This window comes from Aptenodytes patagonicus, chromosome 1 (genome assembly GCF_965638725.1).
Source record: "Aptenodytes patagonicus chromosome 1, bAptPat1.pri.cur, whole genome shotgun sequence".
Taxonomy (NCBI): domain Eukaryota; kingdom Metazoa; phylum Chordata; class Aves; order Sphenisciformes; family Spheniscidae; genus Aptenodytes; species Aptenodytes patagonicus.
Genome location: NC_134949.1, coordinates 132,864,103 through 132,886,078, shown reverse-complemented (window position 1 = coordinate 132,886,078; position 21,976 = coordinate 132,864,103). Strand labels below are relative to the sequence as shown.

Here is a 21,976-nt window from a genome sequence, read left to right as displayed (position 1 = left end):
CTCCACTGGGCAAGAACAACAACATTTAGAATTATTCATTGAGGAATGACACAATATTGTCCTATTCCTCTTGAAAACCATCTGTCATCATTAATAATATCTTATATGTTCAATTTCATCCAACTTCTCAATTACATAATTTAGGAGGATATTTTTGAGTTAGTTTATCCAGATAGGCCATGACTATTATCATCACATCTTCTATAGAGGTAGGATTCTCAATATAAGACACAGAGAAAATAAAACAAAACACCCAAGCACTCAAACACAAAAGTTTCAATAAAAGTTTCAGATAACATCATGTTGTAGAACACCTTAGTTGAATTTGCATGCTTACTAGCTTTACTGCATATGCGTGTGCCTTTGTAGAGCATACACAGCATCTCTCTTTTTACACTTACTAGAGATGGCAAAAATTTGAACCCTCTGAGACACAGCTATAAAAGAGAAGTAGTAAGCTTCAGTAAGTCACTGACAGCTTTCTTATGAATTTTTGTAGCATTGTACATAAAAAAGACAGCACAGATTTCAAGCCAACTTAAAAGTATGTAGCCACCTACTGCAACCCAGCTTTGAAAAGCATCAACTTAATTAAAAAAAAAATTAAAATTCAATAAGCTCTCCCTATTCCAACAGCAATTTAACTTTCCAGATTTTCCCTTTGTTGAAAGAATACTTGAGTATACATATTTCAGTAGCACCATCACTAGAGTGAGGGTGTCATAATGTCAGCTTGAAGCATCAGCTTCTCAGTGTGATGTGTCTAGATGTTTCACTGGGTATATTTACACGGCAAAACTGCCACGTATGATTGCAAGAGGTATTACAGCCTAGAAGATTAAGAATTGTGGTATATGGCAAATAGCTTTTGAAAATCCCTGAAACAACACTGAAACAGAATTTCATATAACAACTATTACTAGCTTTCTAAGGAGTTTTAAATACAGGGATGAGCAGGTATGAAATAGTAGATGGAAGAAATAAAATGGAATTCTGATTCTCCACCTTTGTTCTCTACGTATTGTTCAAATTGTACAAAAGGAAAGAAAATTTGTTCTGGCGTCTGCAGCTTGATTCATGTCTGACAGGGAGTAAAGCCAAGTAGACAAAACTAGCAGTCTTCACTCCTCTCCCTGAACACATACAAGCATATGCATATTCAGAGAAGCTAGAATTAACTAGAACGTGTTGAACTCCATCTAGCAGCCACTGATCAGCTAAAACAGCAATGATCTTGTATTAATTTATGACAAGATCATGAAGAGCCAAAATTGAAAGGATTAAAGGCTTCAGTGGAGAAGTTTTGTATTGTAAAATCAAAATTTATACCAAACACAAGGTAGTATCTGTACCTGCAGTTCTTTCCTATAACTAGCAGAAAGGAGGAAAAAAAAAAACGGGGGGGGGGGGGGGGAAACCTGAAGTTTTTGAAAATATATTTGCAAGAAAAATGGTCATAAAGTATAAAAGGGACTTTATCCCCACCCACCCACTTACATCATTTATGGTGGAAATAGAAGAAATAGGGTAAGAAAATTGAATCTGGAGTATACTAAGGCCAAACAAATCCAGACATCTTTATGCAGAAATTAAAGTCATGAATAAGACAAACGACAGTTACTACAAAAAGCAACAGGTTACCATCCAATTTAAAGCAAGCAACAAAACAAAACTGAGAGGTGGCAGACAACTGTGTCCAGTAATTCCATCCTACCACAGTGCTCTGTTCCTGGTTGCAGCCCCTATCAGCGATACAGAGTTTCAAGACACATCTTCAAAGTTTACTTTTATTTTTCCTCAGAGACCACCTGCTAAATCTTTGTCAAAAATAGAAAGCTAATTTTAATGAGTGCAGATATAGATATTATGACTAAATAACCCCCACAAGAGTTTATAAGCAGTGAAGAAAAAATAAACAGAATTTCTGGGGGTTGGTTTCTTTACTTACTAAAGCACGTGTTTATTCATTCAAATAATTTTTTTCCATATCAACCTGAAGTTAATCCATCTAAGATGCATATGGCAGTGAAACCTGAAGAGGTAATGATTTTTGCAAAGGTGTAGATTCAAGAAAAGTAAGAGAAACAAAGTATATACTCCAGAGGGAGAATTCTGAAAGAAGGAAGTGAAACATTTTGAAGATACTTTAACATCATGGGATGTATTGTTTTCATTTCTTCAGAATTTCTGAAGTGACTCATTTGTAAAGTATCACAAGCCTTTAAAACAGCAACCTTTATAACTTACATAACTTTTGGTAAAAAATAATTACAGAAAGGTAATTATGAATATCACGAAGAAACAATATGCGTGTTTTAAGAGACCTTTTTCTTAAGCTGTATTAACATCTAGCTAAGGTTATAATGCTATTAGAATTAGGCCACGATAAAATAATTTAGCAAAAGAGCAACTTACAGATCTAATTTACAAAAGCTTTCCATCAGTGTATGTAGAAAGGAGCCACATTTAGATGATAAAAAGTTACTATCACCTTTTCAAGAGAAAAGTTGTGGTTTTGTTGTTGTTCTAGCTTTATTTATACAAGAAAGTCTCGTATATGTCTTCAGTACTCTCACAATTAAAACAAAGCAGGAGCCAGTAACTACCATGTAACCTAATGACTTGTTACAATAAATGTATTTTCATACCTCTTCATACCATTGCTTTTACTTCTACTTTTCCTTTAACTTACTGAATACAAACTTTTGCTGCTTCTATCCAGGACCTCTTTTTAATGCCATTTTTCTTCTCCCTTCCCGACTCTGCCACCCTGAAGCAGAAACAGCTGCCGAGAAGTGCTCATTTCTAAGGCAGTTACCTGGCCTAAGTTCAAGCATTTTAAAGAAGCAAGGAGGAAGCTAATGAATGCCACTTGCTCCCACTTCAAAATCCTGATTAAAGGGCCAAGGGAAAAAAAAAAAAGCCTCAAAAAAGCTAGAGGAAAGAGGCAAAGCTCTCTCTGATACCCATCTGGAGGAAAAAAGATCACAAGAAATAAACAGGGAAAGCTCTCTCTGATCTGGAGCCTGAAGTAGGAAGAGTTTCAACTGTAGCAGGACTGACCTCTCTTCCTTAGTAAAGTATTTTAGTTTCTGTATATTCCTAGGGTGATGGTGCCACTCCACAGCTGCTGCCTTGTTTATTCAGTTCAATGCAGAACATATCATTCAAGGAAGTATACCCCAAGTTTATCTTTATGTTCTGAAAATTCGCACCCTGGGCCCACTGATGTGCCCTTGTAGCTTTGCCAAGTAACCTGTGCTCTACTGCTCCTCACACTCAGTATTAAAAGCAATTGCTGAAGAGCCTAAATGTCCATAAAGAGATGGTGATTATACAAATGGGAATATCTACGCAAAGTAACCCCTTTGTAAAATGGCAGAGAAAGGGCATTAGAAATATTTGATCAAAACAAAACAGTCAGCCATAAGCAAGGGAATGGTGGGTTAAAAGACTATGAGAGATAAAGCTTCCCACTGAGAGTACTGCTCTCACAGCATATTATGTTTACATAGTTAGCGCTTCATGCTAGTCTTACTTTCTTTTAATCCTTTCAAGGAGGCGCTGAGAATATTCATCCAGATACAAATTCCACACTACTATCTGAATATCTTTTAAAAAAAAAAAACAAACCAACCAAAAAAGAAAAACCCACCTACCCATCACTGAAAACATTATATATGAGAAATGAAAATATCACTGCTTAAAGGATAGGGATTGGTTTGATTTTATTATTTAAGGCATGCAGTTATTTCATTATTATCAACCATCAAAGTAAAAGGAACCATATTAGATCTTTTTGGTGATTCATGTAAAGCCAGTATCCTCTCCTTAATAATAGCATTTAAGCCTTCCACATCTCAGGAGTTTAAGGAATTTCGGAGTTGGAGTCATTGTGCTTGTGCACATATATTGTTGTGGGAATTCAACAAGGCTGCCTTAACTCTTTTTTCCTCCATTCTTGAGCTTTTTGCACCTGAACCATGAACGAAGATGATTTAGCACTATCTAGGATGTTTTTGGAGGGCAAATACCTAAAATATAACATTGGTATAAACAGAAGAAAGTCCAAGGTATAACAACTTTCCAGTGTGTTTATTCCTTGACAATGAGGATCTCGACTATGACTATGATAAATATAATGATATTTTCTATAATGCAGTGCCTGTCCTCAAATGTTTCACACAATCACTCAGCCTGGATACTTTATGGTGAAACAGGTAAATACTATTTAGCAATCAAATTGAGTGATATACTTAGAAAAGCACACAAACACAGTAAGAGAGGCTGAGGGTTGGTTTGTTTTGTTTTTTTTCTTTCCTTTTTAAAGACCAGAGGGACACAGGGAATATATATTTTTAGTAGCAACTTCAGAGTGTGTTAACATCTAAACCAAGACGACATGTAACTAACTCTCTCTCCCATCTTTATCTACTCAATTGACTTCCTCCTGCTATTCTTCTCCTTCCCTCCTCCCCACCCTCAAAAGGAGCTGCCCACAAAGCTAGTGCAACAAAAATGTAACAGAGGCTGTAAATTGAGGCTGAACATGAAAGTTGTTGAAGGATAAATCAGACACAAAAATTACTGTAAACATAAGAAAGTATATACTGTTATTTATTTTAAAGTTTATACGTATTTCTTTCAAAATTATTTGCCATTATCTGCTGTGAGCTGCAAAAAGTTAAGTTCGCAAAAAAGTTAATTTCATTTCCCTGAAATCACAGTAAAACAGTGTGACTAAAAAAATTCCTACTTATTGTAAGTAGGATGTTAATTAGATCTATTTCTAGTAAGTTACAACTTAAAAATTTGAGCGCTCAACCAATATTGCAGATGAGGCAATATGGAGACTACAGTGTAATGTATATTTTGATGCAGTTATAAAAAAAGGCTTGAATTATTTTAAAAAGAAAAATCTAACTGTAAAAATATTAGTGTGGTTTAGATACACAGCGGGACTAACCACAGCATGTAGTAACTGATCTTAATAGCTTACTACTTTATGCCAAAATACCATTCTTAACATTATACCATAAAAGTATGATGAAGCACTGTTTTTAAAAGCAAATTAAATAGGACTGAGTTTAGAAAAGAAAATTTAATGTTTGTGTATTGTGAGAGACTGATTCCTATAGATGTCAAAAAGAAATTACTTTAATGCTACCAGGAAATCTTCCCTCGCTTTCAGAGAGCCTAAATACTATGGAAAAAATTGGCTAGAATAATTCTTTCAGTGTTGGAGAGATCTTTGTTTGTTTTACTGGCATTTTTTTGGTAGCAGACAGTCTAGGAATAGTGCTAAAATTGGCAAAAAATACATGCACCAGGCACCAGATCCACCATATGAGTTCATTATCATACCTGATTTTCAAACTATGGCTAGCCTTTTTTCTGACTAATTCTGCTTCCATTCCTGAGAACATCTAAATGTGATGAAGGGTGTGCACACAAATTACAGCCTGAGGGTCAGTGTGGAAGGCTTATGGCTTACCTCTGAAATATACCTGAAGGAAAGCCTAAACTCAAAGACTTCAGTGTCAAAAGGAGAAGCTACTATTTGCAGTAAAGACTATTTTTGACAATTAAATCATGAAAGTCTTTAAAGTTTCAGGAATGTTGAACATACGTTTTAAATCTTTAAAAATGAAATTTTCCACCAGTGTATTTTATATATGTAGTAGGTTATTTCCTAAGTAACCATAAAGACAACCGTAGCTGTTCTGACAACTAGAGCAACAAATCCTTGTTTTTCTTCAAGAGCCCATTTCAATATAAAAATTGCTGGGAAAAAGAGAGGTACTGAAAGGTATTGTAGAAAGGGACAATAATAAAGGAGGAAAAAGACAATGGAAAAAGTGAATTAATGAAATACAGAGGAATAAACTCAGAGGAAGACAGGAAAAAGAAGAGAACATCTGGACCAAACTTTATGGAGAACAAGGAAATGGAAGAGGAAGAAGTAAAACAGGAGAACTGGAGAAACAGAAAATCAAACAGGGAAAACAGGAGCTAAATTCAAGTGTTCGTCTTCAGAGGGCTTGTCATTCTATGTATGTAAGCCACAAAATATTAATAAAGCACAGGATGCGTGAGACACCAGGTTTCCCTGAGATTTCATGTAAACTGGTGTTGATCAACTTTTCTTAAGTGTATATTCAAACTGACTTCTTTAGGCATGAAGCCAAGACACTCTGACACCCAACAAGTAGGTACCTGCATTTTAAAGTGACTAAATTAGGTGTCAACACTTCTTAGACAAGGCTTTTTATTCTTATAGGATAGAGATAGGTGCTCCTTGAACACTCAGAGTGTCTTAGTGTACCTATTTTATTGACTGCATCTTGAATCTTGAAGGGCAATTCAGTGCTCCCGCATACTGAGCATGAAGTGCAAAGTCACCAAAAATCAATATAGAGGACACACTAAGCACAGAGGTTCATCTTAAAAACGACTGACTCAGGGCTTCAGAGAACATTAGGTCTTCCTCTGAGACTTCTGCAGAATAACTTAGTGATTGAAGTCCAGAAGACAACTGGGGTGTCTTGGAGCCTTGGAGACTTGCCTCAGGGAATCTGAATGCACACTTCCCGTTTCCCAGATGAGTGCACTACCCACTGGGCAAGAGACAAGACTTCTGTGGAGTAATTATTTTTCACTTCCATTGAAGATAGGCTTACTGTGCAGAAAGCTATGCAAGATTCATGGCAGCAGACACAAGAAGAGTAAAAGCGAGCTTAAGTTTTGCAGCCCTGTTTTAGAAAACCTGAATAAAGTGCATAAATTGTAGTGAGCAGGAAATGAATGTTCACAACTGGTGAACTTTGCACTGAACTGAACACAACAGTGCATAAAGTATGACATACAGACACTTAGAGATTTGTCTAGACAATTCTAATGTGGCTTAGGCAGGCAACTGCCTTCCCCAACCAGGGACTGCTCCTGAATAAGAGCCTCTGTTCAGACTTCTGAAGCTCTTCTTACAGAGAGGGACAAAAAGGAATTTCCGATTACTGATTTCAGACACCACATGATATTACATGGTCCTGTAGAGCACTCAGTCTGAATACCTGAGTATCAGATACCCTAATCAGGAAACAGGCAGTCTGATATTGTGTCTAGGTGAAAAGACGTGCCACCACTTTGGCCTTCTGCCACACTGATTTGCTGAAAATGAAATCAAGGTAGTTACAATGCCGTAAAGTACTACTGGTTTTAGCCTTTGAGTCTACAGTAATAATTAGTTATCCAATATAGAATCATAGAATCATTAAGGTTGGAAAAGACCTCTAGGATCATCGAGTCGAACCGTCGACCCAACACCACCATGCCCACTAAACCATGTTCCTAAGCGCCTCATCTACTCGTCTTTTAAATACCTCCAGGGATGGGGACTCCACCACTTCCCTGGGCAGCCTGTTCCAATGTTTAACCACTCTTTCAGTAAAGACATTTTTCCTCACGTCCAATCTAAACCTCCCCTGGCGCAACATGAGGCCATTTCCTCTCGTCCTATCGCTTGTTACTTGGGAAAAGAGACCGACACCCACCTCGCTACAACCTCCTTTCAGGGAGTTGTGGAGAGCGATGAGGTCTCCCCTCAGCCTCCTCTTCTCCAGGCTAAACAACCCCAGTTCCCTCAGCCGCTCCTCATCAGACTTGTTCTCCAGACCCCTCACCAGCCTCGTTGCCCTTCTCTGGACACGCTCCAGCACCTCAACGTCCTTCTTGTAGTGAGGGGCCCAAAACTGAACACAGTATTCGAGGTGCGGCCTCACCAGTGCCGAGTACAGGGGCACGATCACTTCCCTCCTCCTGCTGGCCACACGATTTCTGACACAAGCCAGGACACCATTGGCCTTCTTGGCCACCTGGGCACACTGCCGGCTCATGTTCAGCCGGCTGTCGACCAACACCCCCAGGTCCTTTTCCGCCAGGCAGCTTTCCAGCCACTCTTCCCTAAGCCTGTAGCGCTGCATGGGGTTGTTGTGGCCGAAGGGCAGGACCCGGCACTTGGCCTTGTTGAACCTCATACAATTGGTCTGGGCCCATCGCTCCAGCCTGTCCAGGTCCCTCTGCAGAGCCTTCCTACCCTCGAGCAGATCAACACTCCCGCCCAACTTGGTGTCATCTGCAAACTTACTGAGGGTGCACTCAATCCCCTCATCCAGATCATCAATAAAGATATTGAACAAGACCGGCCCCAAAACCGAGCCCTGGGGAACACCGCTCGTGGCCACCAACTGGATGTAACTCCATTCACCACAACTCTCTGGGCCCGGCTGTCCAGCCAGTTTTTGACCCAGCGCAGAGTACCCCTGTCTAAGCCGTGAGCCGCCAGCTTCTCGAGGAGAATGCTGTGGGAGACGGTGTCAAAGGCCTTACTGAAGCCCAGGTAGACCACATCCACAGCCTTTCCCTCATCCACTAGGCGGGTCACCTGGTCATAGGAGGAGCTCAGGTTGGTAAATATAACTTCAGCATAACTATTTTTTGACATTTTTGAAATAAAGTATTTTCCCTTTGAGGTGTATCTTTTTTTTCTTCCCCAGCTGTATCCAATGCAACAGAGACAGCACTGTACCTCCAAAAGTAGTAGGAATCACTCAGTCCTTTTTTTATCACAGGGTTCCTGTGTGACTTAAGTAACATGGTGTTTGAGTTAAAAATAGCACTTTCCCACTTAATAAGGCTGTGTATAGACAATGTTTTAGGAAGACAAAAATGTATTCATGCCCACAGAAATTATGCGTAAGCTCCCACACTGTAACAGAGCTTCTGTGAAGTTAAGTGATGCAGACAGAAGAGTATTCCACAGAAAGCTTCTTTTTTTTTTTTTTTTTTTTTTAAATCATCTACAAGTATGGAATCAGATTTTTAGAAAGAAAGAGATTCATTGATTTCTACAGGATAATTTCATTCTTATATTCAGGTCCCTCAGAATGAAACCACTTATGAAATGAGAGAGAGAGCAAATTAAAATGAGAAATGACCATCAGTGTAAATAGAAAAAAAAGTTTAGAGAGTGTTTGAAAACACCAAACCACATTTTAATGAATGACCAATGAATAGTTATCAAAAGCTAGTGACATAATCACTATATTTTAGTTCTTTTCTTATTTATTTCCCCAAATACAGTTCTCCTAATATCTGCATAAACCCTTGCACCAACACAAAGAAGGTGTGAGCGCATCAATGGCAGAGTAACAGCAGGACGGTGGGAAAGCCAGTTGCTAATGTTATAAATACAGAATGCAGGTGAAAGACATACACAAAGCCCTTTTAGAGTATAATAAATTCTTCCTTAAGACAATGTCTTATTCCTAACATTAGAAGCAAACAACACTTGTAATTGAAAGTTCCTGGACCTTGGTTCAGTCAGATCTACTCATGGCTCCCAGGCACATGCAGGGTGAAAAAAAGAACTCACAGCAAGAGATGCGTACTGTGCCTGGAATGGTGGTGTAAGGCATAGCCACTGTAAATGGCTGTCAGTGTTAGTCTTCAGGCTACAACAGCAGTAGACTTAATCAGACAGTTTCATTCAGAAACAATTACATGAACCAGCGAAATTTTGGAAAGAAATATCTGCAGCTCTTCACTGCTTAAGTTGGAAGGCATATATTGTCTCAGACTATGCTTTTAGAAGTATTCTGTCCTATTTTATTTTAAGCCTTTACTGCAACTAAAAAAAAAAAGGCCTGATTTGTACTAATATCTTGTAAATCCCTGTTGTCTCTTACTAAACAGAACATACCCATTTAGCTGTTTAAAAACTCAACTCACTGATAATTTGGAGCAGTCAGCCACCTTGCAGGACAGCCCCCTTTAGGAGAGAGGTATAGAAGTAGGAGAAGAGAGATCAGGAGGCCTAACCACATTGGAAAAATAAGTACTGCTTTAAAACCAGTAGTGGCAGGAACGAGACCTTTAAGATGGACTGGCTTGCATATCTTCCTTAAGCCAAGTACACAGAACCACCAGAGGACTCTGAATCTCTAAAGGTAGAGTTTTATACAGCATAGATTAGAACAAGACAACTTCTGAGAGAGGGTGAAAACTCACATCAGCTGGGGGAACAACATGAAAGGTTTTGAAAACAAAGGCTACCTTCTCCAGCTGTGTCCTTTTGAGGTAAATCCATACTTTCAATACAGCAACTGTCAGTGGCTTTCAACAAACACTACATTTTCCCCCTCTAATGCTGTGAAAAGCTCAGACCCTCTCTCTCCACAAGAGGATTCGGTCTGACACCAAATGCAGCACCCAGGACAAAGCAAACAGGCGGCCATTTAAAAGAATGCTGAAACACCCACACAGGAAGCAGCTAAAAACCCCACATAATAGATACACCATCCTCAAGCCCTGTTACAGCCGTCTGTAACAAGCTCATTGAAATAATGAAAAGTTAGTTTTCCTACCTGTGACTGTGGAGGAGTGCATTGAAAGCCAATCCATCAGACCAGCTACTGGTGAAATTGATAACATTGACCTGTGGATAATTACGAGTCGATTGGCGGACCCAGCTCAGCAGAATCTTTTCACTGTTTGTCTGCTGCAGTCCAGCCATGATGTTTTTCATTACATCTTTGACCTGCAATAAGAGACAGAATTTCATCAATGATTGAACTTACTCATTAAAAGCTGACTTTTTTGTTTTTGACACAAAAAAACTTCAGTTGCCTAGATTTAAGCCTTAAAGAACAACCTCCTAAGTAATTACAGAACATACTTGCTGCCACAGTATAATGATAGCAGTCAAGTCCGAACACTTAAAGACAGCTGATATTGACTTGTTTGTCACCATTGCTGATGTATTCAGTACATTCATCCCTGTGCCACGTGAAGCGTTCCATGCATGAACAGAGAAGGCACATTTGTTTGCACTAGTTGTGGGAACAGAGTTTGTAAAAACTAAGTATTTATCCTTGTGGTTTTCTTTGCTCTGGAAATACATCCTTAGTTAATATGATATATTATAGCAAAAGTTGATAAAACAATGAAAAGCATTCTTCTCTCATTGACAGAGTTGAAATAAGTACCAAGGCAAAATAAACGTGCTCAGTGCACAGTAGATAATGTTTTTGACATAAATGTACAAACTATATTTGCATACATGCACTTGGAAGAAAAGTGAATTTCATTGCATGCATTGAGTATTGTATATGTTTCATTTTTAAAAATTTTTAATGAATAGTTAATACTCCTCTTCCATTAGAGAAAGCTCACCAACCTACAGCTATTATTTTACAAAAAGCCATTAATTCTGAGGGCTTCTAAAAATATTAGCCTGGAGTTTGACATAATGCGGTGAATTACATATTTCTTAGCAACTTCTTTACTAGTGAAAGAGCACCCAAAACTTCTGTTAAGAAGTCTATAATTTATTTTCCTCTAAAGTAATCCCTTTTAAATCATGGCTTTCTCCATATATCTTGTAAAGATTAGCAGCTCTTTTAAAATACTCCCTAAGATATAATTTAACTATGAAGTTGCTTATTGTTGCTTATTCGCTTATGGAGTATATCATTTCATTATAATTCTCCACTTGAATTGCTCTGCAGCCAGTATCAGTCGAAGAACAATATTCAGTGCAGAAGCTACTTTATGATAAAGGATGGACCACTTTGAAATTGTAAAAACTGTAAGATAACATGCAGAAGATGTAATCTCAAAGAATAGTCAACAACAAAAAAAGTTAATTACTATGATACTGTAGAAAAAAACCAGATCTCATTTTATTGTTCAGTCTGGTAAGTTGCTTGCTAGTTTCACAGAAATTAATTCAATCATTTGAATAACTGAAGATATGAATTACTAAAAGAATGTCTTGTTTTTACATCTCAGATGCATACTACCCAAAGAGTATCAGTGCCTTCAATTTTTCTTTTGAGACTTAGGTATAAAGTTAATTTTATAAGTTATTAGTTTCTGAGATGGGAGGAGAAACTGATCCTCTCTAAATTTCATGGGACACATTCCTGACTTAAGTCTAAGATTCTAATTTGCACCAATGAAAATGAATATAAAATTCTGTCAGGTAAGAATAGCAGCATTTTATAGTTGCTTCCATTTCTACACCAGGAGACAGAAAGTAAAGAGTTTAAGAAAATTAGGAAATATACTCTTTAGTTTTGCTTCATATGTCTGAGTGGGTATTTTGAGTTTCTCATTAATATTTTTAGTGTCTTCATTATTGAGAGCAGCCAAAGTAGATTTACATAATTCAGCAAGAATCTAAGAGATTTGCCTCCTGTATTTCCAGGCAAAACCCTTTCACTACTATCAAAATATAAAATTTTGTTTTTCATGAATCCAGGTGCTAAAAAGAAGACAATTTCAAGATTAGCATCTATTGTACCAGGCTTAAACAATATGAAAGACTAGAAAATATTGAAAATATGGTAATGGAGAATTGTCCAAGCCAGGATTTCATTGTTCATTTTGGATTTTTATCATGTGCTTGTATTTACAAATGCAGATTTATCCGAATATTATAAACAAACTGTAACATTTGAAAAATACAACACACATTCATGTAACAGGATAGCTGAATGAATGCAGGAACACAAGATTTAGAAATATAAAAGTTCATAACATATAGAAAAGATCAAGTGTTTGAGTTGACGTTAATGTAAGAGAAAGGAGCAATAAGTATGAACAGAGGAAATTAGGCAAAAACAATAAAACAATGGGCTGTCAGGAAGGCAGTTATTCAGAAGAATCCAGGTGATAGTTTTCCTTTTGATTTAAAGAGGTGAAGCCAAAAAACTAGCATTTATTTCTACTTTTGAGTAAACTAATACAAAATAGTTTCAAACTCATCTTGTTGAGTTTAATATGCTGACAACGGGTAAAGATTTACTCTCATTTTCCTGCATTTCTCCGCAGCAGTGAAAGAGCTTTTGGATGGATAAGCTCCCTCAGCATCCAGGCTCAAAAACTACAGCCATTTCGAAGTGTCTAGTAGGCTCTGCCTCTTGCTGTCAAATGATGAGTTGACCTCTGATATTCATCCCCTTTCTAATGCAGTATATCCTGGCAGGAAACAAAACTTTAAGGTGCAGGAAAATCCAACTTCCAGAGAATAGAAAAATTTGCTCTTCCTGGAGAATGGACCTATACCACAGCAATAAGAAAAGATTCAATTTTGAATAGAAAGGGGGAAAAAGGCAACACAGACACCACCAAGATGACTTCTGAAACGTCAAACTGCCAGACGGGAAGCTGTGAACAGAATGGGAGCACTGCTTATTCTCGTCACCACACTGAGAACAGTGTGTTGTCACTGCCAAAAGCAGCACGCCCAGGCCTGGCTCACGGAGGCAGGAGACCTTTGATCTCCCTGCTGCAGGACCACATCCTGGAGTCTGTGTGTGCGTAGCTGCGTGCATGTAAGGTGACTAGGACCACAGCACAATCTCAGGCTTGCACTACATCTGTTTCACCTAAAACCAACACTCAGGCGCGTAACATTTTATAGGACTGGCACTTGGCTTCAGGATGCCAGCCCCTAGAAGAGAGGGAGGGAAGAAGGAGAGAATCTAAAAAAATTATTCTCAAAGCAAGGTGTTTTCATTTTTCTCAATCAAATAGGGACCTTACAACTCCCTGACAGAACTACTTAGTATTTTTTACTTGCTATATTTCGGGTATTCTAACTGCATAGATTACTTTTTTATAGCTAGAATCCACTAAACTCTTTCAAGCACATTTTAAAGAACTCTTTTAAGAACATTTTCATAGCTGTTCAAGACACCTATCAAAGTAAAGGGTATTCTTTGCTCATTGATTCAAGGCGGATTGACAGAACTGTTAGTATTTCATTTCCACCATTATAATTCAGAATAAAATAAAATGGTAATTCCAATTAAAACACTGTTCTGCAACAAGGGCACAACAGGCCTGATGTTTTTCATAGGTCTCCAAATGAGGCTGACTGTTGAAATGCACCTCTCTGAAATATTTGCCTTATGCATATGCCTATTATTTTTTTTTTTCTGAAGAAAGTCAAGATTTTGGCTGTGACTCTTACCAAAGATTTTTGCTAAGGGTTTTTTTTTCATGCTGTACATGAAAATAAGTTTCCTCTTAAAAACAAAACAAAACAACGTGCACACTGCAATATAGAATGTTTTTCCACTCTTAAGTCTTTGTCAAATGTAACAGTTCAGAAATTAATGGTTTTGTTTCGTTTTTGCTTAAATGTTAATGCTGCATTGAGGCTGGGATCACCAAACTGTGAGAAAGAGGGCAGCAGCTTCAAGGAAATAAAAACTCTGGTAGATTCAGTACCATAAAGAGCTTTGGCAGCAGGTGCTCAACTCAGAACAATGGTTCAATTTCAGTGAAAATTTAATAATAATATGAAAAACAGGCTAGATAAGAAAGGACACAGTCACCACAGGGGATATGGAAAGCCACAAGATTTCTACTGAACAGAAATGAGAGTGGCAAGAATGAGTCAAATCTTGTCTGCTGCAATGCCTCTACCACTGCCTCTCCTCAATGGGACTGCTGATACTCACTCCGACTGGTACTTCCTCATTATTCCTTTCATGCACCTTTCTTCTACCATCTCTCTCTTTTTTTATTTTTTTTTTATATTTTACACAGAGATTGACATTTTTGTAAGAGACAGTCTTGTTGTCATATATAAGTACAGTTCTGTCTTAATGTGGTTCCTGGCTGCAGGATGTGAAACTGGATAAGGCTTCTTGCCTGTTCATCTGGAACAAAATAACTGTCCACACAACTCGTATCTTCTTTTTTACATGCAGGCAGATAAACTTCCTCTAGGTGACTGCAAGTTCTTGGAATCAGAAAGTGAAAGGATTTGCAAAAGCGGGATTGCACCATCAAATACAGACTGCAGCAGTCAGCATGCACTAAATCAACTAGCCTTTGTATTATTTATTTTTTAGGCCTTCCACAGACTACAAATAAATATAATAGTCTTGATAAGTTATCATAGCTAACGAGATGTTTTACCCAACTGTAGACAACTGGCAGATAAGTTTGGTGGCCCTGAGTCCATAATTTAGTCTTCAATAACAGCGTCTTGTGCTTCCAGCTGCTTAGTGCCAAGAACAATCTGTGATGGGCAAAATAGTTCCAACAGGAAGAAGCACCCTTTCTTAAGAAACTTACAGCCTTGTTTCACCAGAGTGCTGTCAATATGTAAGATAGTACTGACCTATAAACAGGGCAGTACAGCATCTAGAACATATTCTAGATCATGCAAATCACTTCAAAACTTGAAAGAAAATCTGAAAAAGTACAAAGATTTTCTCCACAGAGCTGTAAATGAGCAAATTCACTTTGAACTGTTCCAGTCCTTTGAGGGAAATAGGCAGCAAACCAACATCTCCTGAGTTTTGTCTAAAAAGAGAAAAGCTCAAGTAGAAATCTGGCTTTATATTATTTTTTAATTATTCATCATTATGCAACAGCAACAGGGTTATTATATAATAATGGCTTCTTCTTGCCAACCAGGCTTTAGCTACTCTTTAGAAAAGAAACTGAAATTGAATTCTAGCCAAATTAGAAATTTATTTACAGAATTTTGCATAAAAAGAGAAGTCCAGAACACGCAGGTCACGTCATTTCAGTAATCGATGAATAGAACGGACTGAAACACAGAACTCAAAGTGTAGACTAAACATGGACTGAATCATTATGACTATGCTGAGAAAGTGTCACACCTTTAACCACTGCTTTCTAAATATGATCCCTGGACTTTTCATACATGGGTAGTTCAGCTGAAGTCATGAGTACCATCACAGCTGCTGTCACAGTTATCACTGGGCTCAAGATGAAGCTTGAAATGAATCACCTATGTACTGCAAGCAAGCAGTACCCTAAGAGCACATGCCTGATGTCAAAAACCTCACCAGACTATACCAGGGAACATGTGTCTTCTGTGTGTGTGCAAGTACGTGTTAAGAGGAATGGTGGGAAAAGCTGAAAGAAAAATTAGTAAGTACACAGCTAATACTAAAGCACATCTTTAACACTTTGTTTCAGGATAAAATATGAACAAATCAAAATATGAATTGGAATATGAATAGTCACCTCAGTCCATAATTCATATAAATTAAAATGCAGTGATTCAAGGATTATTGGTAAAAGTTGCACAGCTAGGTTTCATATCTCATATGCTCTTAATAAGTAATTTAGAACAATGTTATGCAATTAAACTAGGAATATTGGAATGGGAGACAAAGGAAGAAGTGATTTAACTATTTGCAGCGTTTCTCTGTTGCTTTTGCTACAACATGTCCTGTAAAATTAGAAAAAAAACGTTCCCTACTTCAATGAATGATGCACATGTGATTTTTGATAGGAGTGTTTAGTTTTTAATATGAAGTCTTTTAGGCTTTAGTTCCCACCATCTTTGCTTGTAATGCTACAAAAAACTTGTAGATTATTGCTTGGGGAACAGAGCCAACACAAATGGACATACTCTTAGCCCAGATTCATACAAACACACAGACTCAGAGCATCTAGATGCTAGTTCTTTTTGAACTTTTATTTTACTGCTGTCTCAGAATTTGTTTACTTAAGTGTCCTTATCTACCATGTTGGTTTTTACGAGATCTATATCATAATCCCCCCTTTCTCTCTAAAGAGAAAGGAAGCTAAATGAGCCACATCTGCTTCAATAAATTGTCAGAGTAGCAGCTTTTTAGTAAAAAAGATACTAAAAAGAAAAGTGACTATGAAAGCTATATATCCACATTGACTTTGTCTATCCATTTTTCTTACAATAATTGTATTATATATTCTCTTGAAACATCTGACTGTGAAATTAGAGTCAAAAGAGCTGCTGCTAATGCTCTAAAACCTATTTTATCTTCTTAAGAGTCTTAATATCCTAAATAATATATAAACAGACTGCCATAAAACTTGCTGATTTAGGACATTGTTTGCAATTTGTAGGTTGTGGCTGGATAATAATGGAAAAAAGATCAGTGGAATAAAGGTACTTCATGGAAAGTAAGCAGTAGTGCCACTCACCTGCCAGTGGAGGATTATATTCCAGATCAAACCAAGGGTCAGCTTATGATTTCCATCCACAATGTCTGAGCTCCCAATATTTACCAAATCAACCTATTAATGAAATAAAAAAATATTTGTATAAGATTAAAAGCAAACATAAGAGGTTGGTGTTTTTTTCATACATTTGGTGTTAAACTTTCTTTGTGGTGAGGGAGAGGGAGGGATGGGCTAGGGTAAATCTCTCATTTGGTTTCTGTTGCTTAGTAAACATCCAACTCATGTTTTATAAATGGCACAATTAATGTACTGGCAAAAAGCAAGCAGTGATCTAGAGTTCCAATTATTCCAGTTATAGCATGTTGTGAAAACATACAATTAAAAGTAACAGTTAATAATAACTCAAAAATCTTTTATATTAAGCCTCTACAATTACAAATCACAAAACTGATGGGTCCTGTATTATGCTCCATACTACCTTACATAATATACTTTGCTGAAAGCTACACACACATCTAGACACTGTAAGAACCTACAAAGCCAAGATATTATTCTACATATTTAGATTAAAATAGAACTTATTTTGCCTTAATTAAATTCTACAATGTATAAGGCAAGGCAGGATGTGTTCTGGAATACAGAGAAACCAATGACTGTGATCTAAACAAGTCTTTTCCACATTAGTTTGTCCAGTAATATTGTTGTCCATAATTATATTATGCATTTGCAACTTCATAATGCATCAGCATTTACCACCCTGGAATATTCTTCGCTCCACATGTGAAATGATCCTTTACCCTCCCCCACTTTTTATGCTATCTAAATAAGAAAGCCAAATTCAGGGAGGTGAGTGCAAGACAAAACAAGCTAAGACCTGCACTTTTGGATGGAAACTATGACTCTAAAATTTGCATCCTCACTGTTTCATAGATGCAGTTTTTCATGGTCAGAACTGACACTTATATGGCAAAGTACCCCATTCCTTCACAAATTACAGTCTGCATATCTCTACTGCACTTCTGAAGCTATTTGAAGTTACATCTGTAGAACAACTAAAGGTTTTGCACACTCAAAACAAGCCTCTTTTTTTTTTTATTTCAATACATCTATGTATAGGTCATTTTTACTAATAACATAAAAAGTAGATATTTTGTCAAGAACTCTAAAACTCTCTAAGAACTCTTTTCTTTAGGAATTCATAATTTTGTACTAAAAGCATATGAGACTGGCAATTCATTCTAACCAACAGTATCTTGGAACATTTCCCAAGTGAAACTTAGACTTTAGATTCCAAATTTCGAATGGGGTCCACGTAGCAAGTGACCCACTACAAAGCTTATGAGGGTATCGCCTACGTGTTCTACAGGCCAAATCCTCCATCTGTTTTTGGAAATGGAATCCTGAATACACAGAGCCTACATCTGTTTTACTGAAACAGAGGAACACTTCCCAGTTTGCCTCAGTGTTGCCTGAGGCTATATTGGGGCAACCCCCCACCCCAACACTATCACCTTTCCATAGGAAAAAAAAAATAATCTGTAAAATGGATTGACTGGAAGCAGCAGCATTTTTCAATCTGTTACCATCCAGATGACTGCAGAACCTCAGAGCAAGGATGGCATGTACCAGCAGAAAAATCTAGATTAGTCACGTGCTTTAAATAGCTTTAGAACCATTGACTTTGCATTCCTGAAGTCCCATAGAATCACTCTTGAGATGATTTTGAAGGTTGAGGAAACTATTTCAGAGGCAGATCTTTTGGCTTTATACTAATTTGATATAGTATATATATACATACACTATACTAATTTTTATACTGTGTATAGCTTATAAGGTTTTCATTACATGAATATGATGGCCATTGGATGACCACTTCACTTTCTAAAGGAATGTTTTTTCTTCTATATTCTTCAATTGGAATATTCTTTGTTTTCTTTCTATATTTGAAAGGGACTATTGTTGTGTTCCGGAAACTGAACAAAAAGCACATTAATGGATTTAGCTGAAACGTAGTGAATAAATATTTTTAAAAGCATTTACTATGAAAATTTGTAACCACATTCCAGGTTTGCAATCAAAACCTTCTTGTATACTGTGAAATAATAGATTGCTGATTTTTTTCAACAATGTCAAATATTGCAGATTTTGAAGAATTAGCTTTTTCTTCTATTTATTTACATGAAATTCCATTTTAAAAAAAAGAAAAATCAAGCTGGAGGTCTTTATGCCAGTCTTATAAGGTCACTTTCATTTATGCACAAATCTTCAGACGGATAAGCATTACCTTAGATTTATAAAATCGATAACTTTATTCAGCAGCTGAATTCAAGCATGTTTAGTGACCTACCGCAGCTATCAAGAAATCCAATATAATATGCAGCACAGAATACATTATCACTGTTCCATCACATCTTTACTGTTAAGTTTAAGCGAATGTTATAGTTTATTTGAATTTGTTCTTGGGGAGGAAATATGATATAATTAGTTGGCCACTGAAAATGTCCGCTAAAGTTATGGGTCCATTAGAATGCTTGCATAAGAAAGATATTATGAGTATATTTACTCAAAAATGATGCACCGGATACTGGCTTGAAAAGTCAATCTTGACAAAGTAGAATGGAAAGTGGTTTTGGTATGATTCATTTCCTTAATGCTGTGAACCATAAGGAACAGACACCAATGAAAATTTACCAAAAAGATTTCTTGTAGGAAAAGCCTCAGTTTTTCAGACTTCATAATCGTCAGAGCTTGTGAGTAGATATTTTGATAGGTAGCACCTTCTAACCAGCTATGGATGGCTTCTTGTAATTAACCTTTTAAAATGTATTTTAAACACCGTGCATTACCATAAAATTGTTCATGTTGATCTGTCTTCAGGTAGCATCTGTTATATTATTCACACATTTGCTGGCAGAGGCTTTTAAACTCTTTGAAATACATTCCATCATGGTGCTGAACGGCATAGTATCCAAGTCACATCAATAAAACTGCCTTGATTCCAGTAATTGTATACTATAGGCCAGAGTTTGATCCAACACTTATGAAGCATTAAGTATGCTATCTATAGGATGTTCTGACCCTGTCCGGCTGATTACTTACGTTATTTCTCTGCAAAACCTGCAGTGCTTTGTTGACATTGTTCAGAGCATGAACTCTTGTGGAGCCCTTTTCTTTTGCCTACAAAGAAAAGAAAACAAACTTGACTGCTCAAAATCAGAAACTAGAATAACTATATGTAACTCAAATTTTGTATTATACCTGTGGTTTTCTATTTCATAAGTTTATGACAACAACAGTGAGAATATTACCATACATTGTGCATATGCAGCTTCCCGATATGAAATAAAGGCAACTGTGAAACAAACTGGATCCACAGTTGGAGGGTAATTTGGTACCTTGAAATTTTTCAGTGAATAAATCATTGAAATGTATATAAAATCAGATAATTACAGATTGTTTTTATTATATTAACAGTCGTCATCTCCATGGCACAATTTAGGAACATTACTGTGACAACCAAACAGATAAGCATCAGTTTGTTTAATATTTATTTACAAATATATTCTCTCTGGATTTTGATTCTCAAACTCCCAGCCTGCTTCACTACTCTTTTATGAGAAAGTTTCAGAGAAAGATCCCAAGCTGACAAAGTCCAAGCAGGAATACAAGAGAGGATATTCAAAAATATGTGTGATGTGTCACTTTAGAATTTCGAGGTTAATAAGAGCAAGCTGTTCTCTCTTTTCAGACGTGTACAACACACAGACTGTATGTATGAAATTTATTAGCAAAACATTCTAATTCTACACATTAAATTCTATTCCTTGTATTTGGCACAAACATCTAGTGATAAATAATTTCTGAATTCCAGCTAAAATCTAAACACCTAAATTAACCCTGCCTCAGTCTTGTTTCACTTTGCCACATTTCCTTAATAAGTGCATAGAACAAACTAGAACATTTCCATTTCAAATATATGCCTAGCAAAGGGTTACTGTCTAATATAGCTCTCAGTCACAATGTTTCCTCAATTTCAAGTGAAAGTCAAAACTATTCAGACCCCTAAAAAATAGTTTCCACAGGCCTTCATCAATGGCGGAAATTAATGAGCACCACCTACTACAATTATCACAACATCAAGACTTCAATATACAGTAAACATGTTAATATACACATACAAGTTTTTGGCCTGTAAGGCATTCCAGGAGCTCCAGAAGTCTTCGTCCATCTCGAAAATCATGAAAAAGATCTTCAATGTAACGTCTTCCAAACTGAAATGAAACAATGGCTTTAGTTAGTTCAAACACCAAAAAAAGGAAGAATCAAATTGCTAAAATAAGACCAGAAAGCTGTAAAAGCTTGCAAAGTGGTGTATTCCACCTGTGTAAATACACTGTGCTACTTAAATAATAAATATGAAAGGTATGACGCAAAGTAAAGGAGAAAAATATCTTACAACTAAACTAATAGGATTCTTCCACATACATGTGTTTTTAACAGGGTTCTATTGCATAAGAGAGATTGCTGCCTACCTTATTTCAAGTACTTTTCTTATAGTAAGGAATGTACATCCTTTATTCCCTTTTAAAATTATACTGTTGATATCATTTGTGAGAAACTGCTGCAGATCCAATAATTTATAATTTGTGCACATACCATTAATTCAAACAATTAAGCCAGAACTAAATACTAGTGAAGCTAGAACACAAACTGGACTTGGCAATTAAGGTGCAATTCAGGAGAAGAATAGGAAAAATAATTTGCCAAATGAAAAAAAAAAAAGAAACAACAAAAAACCAAACACCCAGAAAGAGATACCAAGTTTAAGTGCCTAGTAGGCACTCTTTCACGTGGCAGAAACAAACTTGGAATTACACAGACAGAGATAAGTCTCAGGCTTAGTGAGGATCTAAGAAACATCTATGTTAATAGGACATACTTGGAATTGTACTGAATCGGGGTCTCATTACCGTAAGTG

General features: G+C 36.8%; 1 protein-coding gene across 11 annotated transcripts in view; it reads right to left on the bottom strand.

The window, feature by feature from the left end:
- The window catches only part of DMD (dystrophin), a 1,394,632-nt gene that overhangs the window by 956,032 nt on the left and 416,624 nt on the right, over nt 1-21,976 (bottom strand). For all 11 annotated transcript variants that reach the window (XM_076355694.1, XM_076355734.1, XM_076355779.1 and 8 more), the window contains exons 3-6: nt 21,177-21,269; nt 20,098-20,175; nt 17,020-17,112; nt 10,422-10,594 (exon numbers count right to left, since the gene is read on the bottom strand). In XM_076355694.1, coding sequence (XP_076211809.1) covers nt 10,422-10,582 — 161 coding nt within the window. In that variant the 5' untranslated portion in view covers nt 10,583-10,594; nt 17,020-17,112; nt 20,098-20,175; nt 21,177-21,269. The remainder of the gene's footprint in view (nt 1-10,421; nt 10,595-17,019; nt 17,113-20,097; nt 20,176-21,176; nt 21,270-21,976) is intronic.